At 35.3% G+C, this 7,145-nt stretch overlaps 1 protein-coding gene across 1 annotated transcript; it reads right to left on the minus strand.

Annotated features, from left to right (window-relative positions):
- Nucleotides 1-3,276: 3,276 nt before the first annotated feature.
- Nucleotides 3,277-6,617, minus strand: LOC140975471 (protein neprosin-like). The gene is made up of 7 exons (XM_073439200.1): nucleotides 6,067-6,617; nucleotides 5,874-5,960; nucleotides 5,495-5,707; nucleotides 5,164-5,328; nucleotides 4,979-5,032; nucleotides 4,723-4,869; nucleotides 3,277-4,043 (listed from the first exon to the last, which is right to left on the minus strand). Exons 1-7 carry the CDS (start codon nucleotides 6,295-6,297, stop codon nucleotides 3,666-3,668), a joined length of 1,275 nt encoding a protein of 424 aa, XP_073295301.1. The 5' UTR covers nucleotides 6,298-6,617; the 3' UTR covers nucleotides 3,277-3,665.
- Nucleotides 6,618-7,145: the final 528 nt, after the last annotated feature.

Genomic DNA, 7,145 nt, shown 5'->3' on the forward strand with positions numbered 1-7,145 from the left:
GCGCGCAGGCGTAGACGGCAGCGCGCAGGCGTTCTACGCCGCGCGCTGCCGTGCTACGCACGGGCGTCCTACGCCGGACGCCCACGCGCACGCTGCGCGCACGGACTGCCCGGAACAGTTCCGGGCAAATTAAATTTTTTTTTCCGAAAATCTGGAAAAAAAATAAATTTTCGTGGTGCTAAATTTTCTGAAAAATTTTCTTGTGTGGTTAGAAATAAATTATTCAATATCAAACCATACGATTTAGAAAAAAAACTGGCTCTGATATCATTGTTGGTTCTTGGTTTTCTACACGCCCAAACGCAGCGGAAGTTTAAAAATTTTATTTATTTTGACAGTCAAAATATATTTTGCTTTGGGCGCTCGTATGATTTTAACAAATCCATTCATAGGATGTTAGAAATTTATACCTTTGGTGATTAAATCACGTGGCTCCAACTATTCCGGAGTTAGCAGAGATAGCTCTTGATGAAAATCCCTACGAACTTTCTTCGATCTCCTTCTATTAAGTCGATGACCAGAAGATTTGTTCATCTTCTAATTTGCACTAGAAAATTAGAAAATGTTTTTGCGTATAGATAGAACACCAAAACCCGGCACAACCCTCAAACCTTTTGAGTGGCCGAATTTGAGAGAAAGTGGAAGAAAATTTTGAGAGCTTCTCGTGAGTTTCTTTGTGGTGGTAGTTAGGGTTGACCTATCAACCTTTATTTATAATTAAATTATAACATAATTACATAATTAATATTAATGGGCTTGATTTAATTAATTGGACTAGTCCAATTAGTTTAATTAATTTAACCAAGATCCATTAAAACTTTAATTATTTATTATGTTGGACTTGTACTCCTACAAGCCCATTAAACATATTATCCATCATATTTAATTTATTAATTAGTCAACTCAACTTTTAAGCTTAATAAATTAAATACATTATAAATTCAACATTTGAATTTATTATTTAAATTATAAATTCAACTCCTTGAATTTTTATCACATCCAAAATTTAATGTTTAATAAACTCAACTTTTGAGTTTAATAAATTAAATTATCAAATTTCATAAATTCAACTCCTTGAATTTATTCTCTCAACGGGAACAAACGATCCAGTGCTTGTGTGACCCTCAATGGTTTAGGGATACAGCTAGCCGTGAGCTCACAACTCTTTGTGACTCAGGACATAATCCTTTATTCGGGCTTACCCTTGTTAGCCCATTCTTTTTATCAACACCTTGAACAAGAATGTCAGAACTCATTACTGATTGCACCCATCGGATCATGGTAAGAGAGTCTAGTAGCATCGCCCCATGCCCCCCTAGGTATCACTGATAATGCCTGCAAGAACCAGTCGATTATGATTAGCGTACAGTACGGTCCCTTCATCTCATATATCCCGATCGAATCTGCAACCATTGGTTCACGAGGGTTGCATAATAATTCGATAACTATGTGATAACTATAATAGTGGCATCACGTGTACTATTGGAGAACTCCTTCTCCAACGTACATCTCATACTCTGGCCAGAGATTCCATGCACTATTATTTCATCAGATCACATAGGATATCCACACCCGTAGGTGAGCGGTGAATCCCCAACTACAATCATAACCACAGACTTATCCTCTCGATGAATTATAACCACTTGGAAAGTCCGAGGGAGGGCTCTTCGGTATAATCATCATATGACTACACATCTGCATGTTTGGACATCTCTATGCCCTTACCAAGAAACCCAGTATACAACATCACAGATGCTAGTCTCGAGCTCAAGCGGCCTTTATCCCTGTTTTAGGCGGCTGAATCGACTAGGAACGAATTTAAAATATGCAGTGTTTACAAATGAGTTTCAACATCGAATTACGATTCATTTGTATTAAAGCATAATCAAGGACTTTATCTATGCTGTTTGCATGGATATACAGATAAAGTATAACAAGACTATAAAAAGTTAAATTATATTAAAATAAAGATTGTTTATTTCACTTGAGTCAATAAATTTCCTAGCCAACCGTTGACTTGCAGGGCATCTACTCTAACATAGTGGCCCTCCTGCTCAAGAAACACGTGCAAGGAGCTCACAATGTGTACTTTCCTTTAAAGCTCATTCAAGAGAGAAATGACAAGTGATAAAACGAAAATACTTCCAACTGCCATTGACAAGAGTTTAAAAATGAGATTTTTAAGGGAAATAACCAAACAAGGGACAGATGACTCAAACCTAGGGGAGACGTCAGACCAAGTTGAGTAGGGAAACTACGTACTAAGAAACTTGAAGAGGATGATTATGAAAAAGTTCATGAGGCAAGAGAAATAAGATTTTGGGTTAGACAAATTGATTTCCTAATAGAGTATCTTTATACACCAAGTGAAAGAACTTGAGATATTTGGAGGATCTTGGCCTCGGGACGGTTAACAAACATTGAACATAAAAAACTTTAAGTTAGAGGCCAAGAGAACATGGTCATCATATGACATCACTGTCTTTTGGTCCGGAACCAACAATTCCCTCAATGACTCGAATCGGAGGAATTGGTTTCTTGCAATATCATATCTGTGAGACGGTCTCACAAATCTTTATCTGTGAGACGATTGAACCCTATCGATATTCACAAAATAAGAGATATGTCTCACAAAATACGATATGTGAAACCGTGTCACACAAATTTTTGCCACTGTTAAGAACCAATAACTGGTTGGTTGTTCTCTACGTAATTGTCGTTTATGTAGGATATGAATATTCTCATAATGATTAGTTGTTTCATGAGAATTGAAATTAATGATCGCCTCAATTTTCAGCAACTTTTATGTTTCAATTTCTTTTTTTTCCATGTTCCAGTAAGATCTATAAATTTATCGTGGTATTAATTATTATTTGACTTTGTTTTCTCACTTCGAGATTATAAATTTAATCAGTATCGTTTGAAATGGCAAAATTAATTTCACGTCTTTTGCAAATTGATTCATTAATTATCGTATGTCATGGCGTTTTAATAGAACTAACAGTCAAATCGGAAATCTGTCTTGTTTAGATTAGAAGTCGGATTTTCATCTTTTAGTCTTTTTTCCTACATATCAACTATACAACATTTGTACCAGGCTAATGTATTATGTGACACATAAAAGAACTAATGTAAAAAAAGATTAAATTACAAAATAAACGATTGAAATCACCAAATAATAAAATATACACGACTATGAATCAATTTTGATAACATAAAAGAACAAAATTGCAAAAAAATCGAACATCCATATAATAATTATTGTAAGAGAGTGACAAATCACAAATTACAACCTCTATTATAACATATGGTTAATTAACTAGAAAATTTACATAGGGTAGGAGGGTACAGCAAACATATTTGTAGGAAAGCTATTGTCAAAGATTTAACCCATTCGTGGACCCAAAAATTAATGCTAACTCATGATTTTGCCTTCTTACCTACCAAGAAAATACATGATACTTACATTTTCATTTTATTTAAAAAAAAATTACACAAATTTTGAAAATTTATATTTCAACAGATTATATATGCTCCTAATTTGTACTCAATTTGTCCTTCCAATCTTGCCTTTGGTTAATCCAATGTACGTAAGTCGCAACCACTTCAAATAATTTTCCATGCTACACCGATTATCGTCGCGTGGAATTTCCTATGTTACCCTTTTACGGACACTTCGAGTTCCTTCCGGGGCCTCCGTAGTAAAAATAATTTCCCCAAACATTATTTTTCCCAGCTTTGATGTCATAGCAATTAGGATGATCAGCCAAGAGATGGAGATTAGGGAAAGGGATTAAGTTATTGTCCCAATCAACAACTTGCAAGTTCCTAAAATAAGATGCTTTCCCAAACCCTTCATCAGCAAAGTGCCCACTCCCCATTTGTGTCGATGTATGGTACCCTGTTGATCTCGAGTTCACAATCTCACCTCCAAATTGAACCATGTCTGCATGGTTTTGCAAGTGGGAGAACAAGAACGATGGCCAATATCCGACGAGTAGGCCGGAGCCGAACTCGAGCCACCAGTGCCCGTGCTTTGGATCCTAGACATGTATATGAATTTAGTCCATTTTGGTATATATATATATTCCCATTGTCCCTCAGATCTAACACAACATTAAACAAGTAAAGAATTTAGTCAATTTCTATGTGTACACCTCGCATGCTACTCGACAAAAGAGTTAATGTCACAACCCAAGCCCGAGCCTGCGCCTGCGATACTGTTCAATGAGCCCTATAGCAACTACTTCATATTCGTCCTCGTTTTACGAAAATGATTAACAAAGTTGCTATAGAAGTCCATTGTAGCCTATTATAAACTCATTTTAAAATTTTTAATTTTTATCATGGGGACAAGAGATATCACAGTTAATCTAATTTAAAACCCAATAAAAACTTCAAAATTTAGATAGCAAATCCATATAAAAACATTTAAGGGGACTTTGATTACAATATATAAACAATTTAGGAATGGTAACCAAGATTCTTGAACTTGTGAGGGTCAACTGAGAAACAATATTTAATTGCAAGAAGAGTGAGATAATAGTACTGGATCAACGCATGCCATTGGTGCAAAGAAGAGAATCTTGCAAATATAATATTATAAAACATTGGAGAAAACTAAGCATATATATAAAAAAACAATCATCTAGTCCTTGTGTAATTATTTTACTAATACTTGAAGTTAACAATATATATTATAAAATAAAAACTTGCATATACCTTCCATATCATAATGCCGATATCGAACTGTTTAGCATTGTAAGATGATCTCGGAGATATCGCCGCTCCGATCGCGATTTTATTGTTGATTTGTACAAAACCAGAGCATAGCAAGTTGTAACATCCAGTAGCTTGATATGCATCCGTCTGTTATATATCCAACTTTTGTATCAGCAATGTGTCCGATTTCCGACAAGTCGTAATAATAATAATAATAAATAAATAAATAAAAAAAAATGTCGTCGTCGAAACTCACCGTCCAGTAAGTGAAAAACCTCGGATTATTGTCTCCGTATAATTCCGGGCTAACCTGGATATTAATTAACTATCCCGTTATTGAAATATTCTACTTTTATAATCCTATTCGCGGTCGAAAACACGTCTGTTATAAATTTTTGTGTGTGTATATATATATATATATATATATATATATATACATACCTGCCAACCAGCTTCGATGGTGTTAAGATCGTGGCCAAATGAGCCAGAAATGACCCAAAGTTGTGATAGGCTGAATTCGTACTCATCTGTCACGATTGGCGCCCACACGTTAATACTAGCCTTTGCTCCATAGTATTGATCTCCATTCACATATGCCACTGCATGCTGTGTATTATATATATAATTGGAAATTCAGTTAAATAAAATATAGTACTTACTCATAAAATATAGTTGGATGTTTGACTCCCCGTTAATAAAAAACGCGTGTTATTATAAAAAGTTATAGCTGATGATGAAGTTGGATGTATAAATATGAATATGTAGTACTAACTTCATGGCCACTGCTTGTCGTGTCTCTCCGAACGCCCCTCCCGAGCTTTTTACCGAATCTGCGGATTGAGCTGGCCCTCAAAACATCTTCTTCTGTTGTTCGTCTGATGGGAATGCTTCCGTCGGGGCACAGTTCACCGGTATCGATCCATGAGTGAAATGTCTCCGTGGTTGAGTCGAATGAATCGTTTCCTTTTGGTCTTTTTGGTGGTTCCTGCAATCGAATTCAAGAAACAGGAATTCTTTAATATCGATGGTTATTTAAAGAATCATGAAAATGGTTCTTTTATTTTTACATTTATTTCAAGAAACATCAATTAAATGCGCAATAAATGTTCTTGACAAGAAAATTGAGGAGATTAGCTAATCAACGTACGTACCGCAGGTTTGTGTCCTTTAAGCTGAGGATGATCGAATGCTGGTTGATGATGAGATAAAACACAGTCTATTACATCACCATAGGGACTCTACAAATTTTGCAAAAACAAAAGAAAAACGTTTTTTTTAAAAAAAAAAAAAGAAATGAAAACGAAATAAGAACACGATGGATTTTTATCTAGAGAGGAAAGAAACCTTAATTGTCTTGACAGCAGGCTTATTGATCTTTTCAAGGTAACTCCTAATCCTCCTGAACTTGTCCAACTCCTGCCCCGGCCGGAAAGTCCGGTTCACCAGCGCGACGTTGCCGACACCGGAGCCTCTCGGCTCGAGGGTCTTTGTTGAAACGACAGTACTTATTAAACAGGCCGCGACCAGCAAAACGACAATAACAAATGTGAGAAAGATGGATTTCGATAAAGGCATGATTAGTTTGAGCAGAATCTTGATGAATGAATTCGTGTGTTTGTTTTTTCCCGAGTCGGACGAGGTTGTGTTTGTATGTATTCGTGGATTGTTGTCTCGGTGCGATGATGCGAAGCGCAAGGGAACAAGAGGGTTCGTTTCATCCTAACATCTTGCAACTTCAGAAGCCATACAAAAACAAAAAACAATGGCGGATAGTGTTCGAAGGAAAAGTTAAAAGGATCTATGCACATTCGAGTCACTTATTTCAAAACTTTATATATATGATATGACCCCATTTGACAGATTATATGAAATCTCTCTTCCTCTCTCTCAGTCATTCTCCAAGATATATACATACAACGCATATATACACAGATACATACATATGTAAATGTGTGTGTGAGTATGTGTATATATACATTCATACATATATTAAGCATATTTTAGGAAAAACATAAGTGGTCAAAATTCAAAAGTTTGTTTAGTATTTTTTTTTAATGCATTCACAGACTGACAGATTAAGTGTGTACTTCCATATATGTCCACTCAGCTGGCCACTTACACGAGGGCCTGGAGGATGAAAATTCTTTATCAGGATTGTAATATTTTCCCCCAAAAATAGAGGAGTTCAAACTTCGAATAAAACAAAAAAACTCGAAAATCCAAAACGAAAAAACCAAACACTGAATCGAACCGAATTTTATAATTCGGATTTAAATGTTAAAATCAAAATTTATTTGGTTCGGTTTCGGATTATATATGTCAAAACCGAAACCGAAATTTCATTAAATTAATAATTTTATTTTTATTATATATTTTTTGAGATGATATCAGTGAATGATGAATTATTTTGAATAATATTTAGT

The sequence above is a fragment of the Primulina huaijiensis genome, chromosome 4 (assembly GCF_012295235.1).
Source record: "Primulina huaijiensis isolate GDHJ02 chromosome 4, ASM1229523v2, whole genome shotgun sequence".
Classification (NCBI taxonomy): domain Eukaryota; kingdom Viridiplantae; phylum Streptophyta; class Magnoliopsida; order Lamiales; family Gesneriaceae; genus Primulina; species Primulina huaijiensis.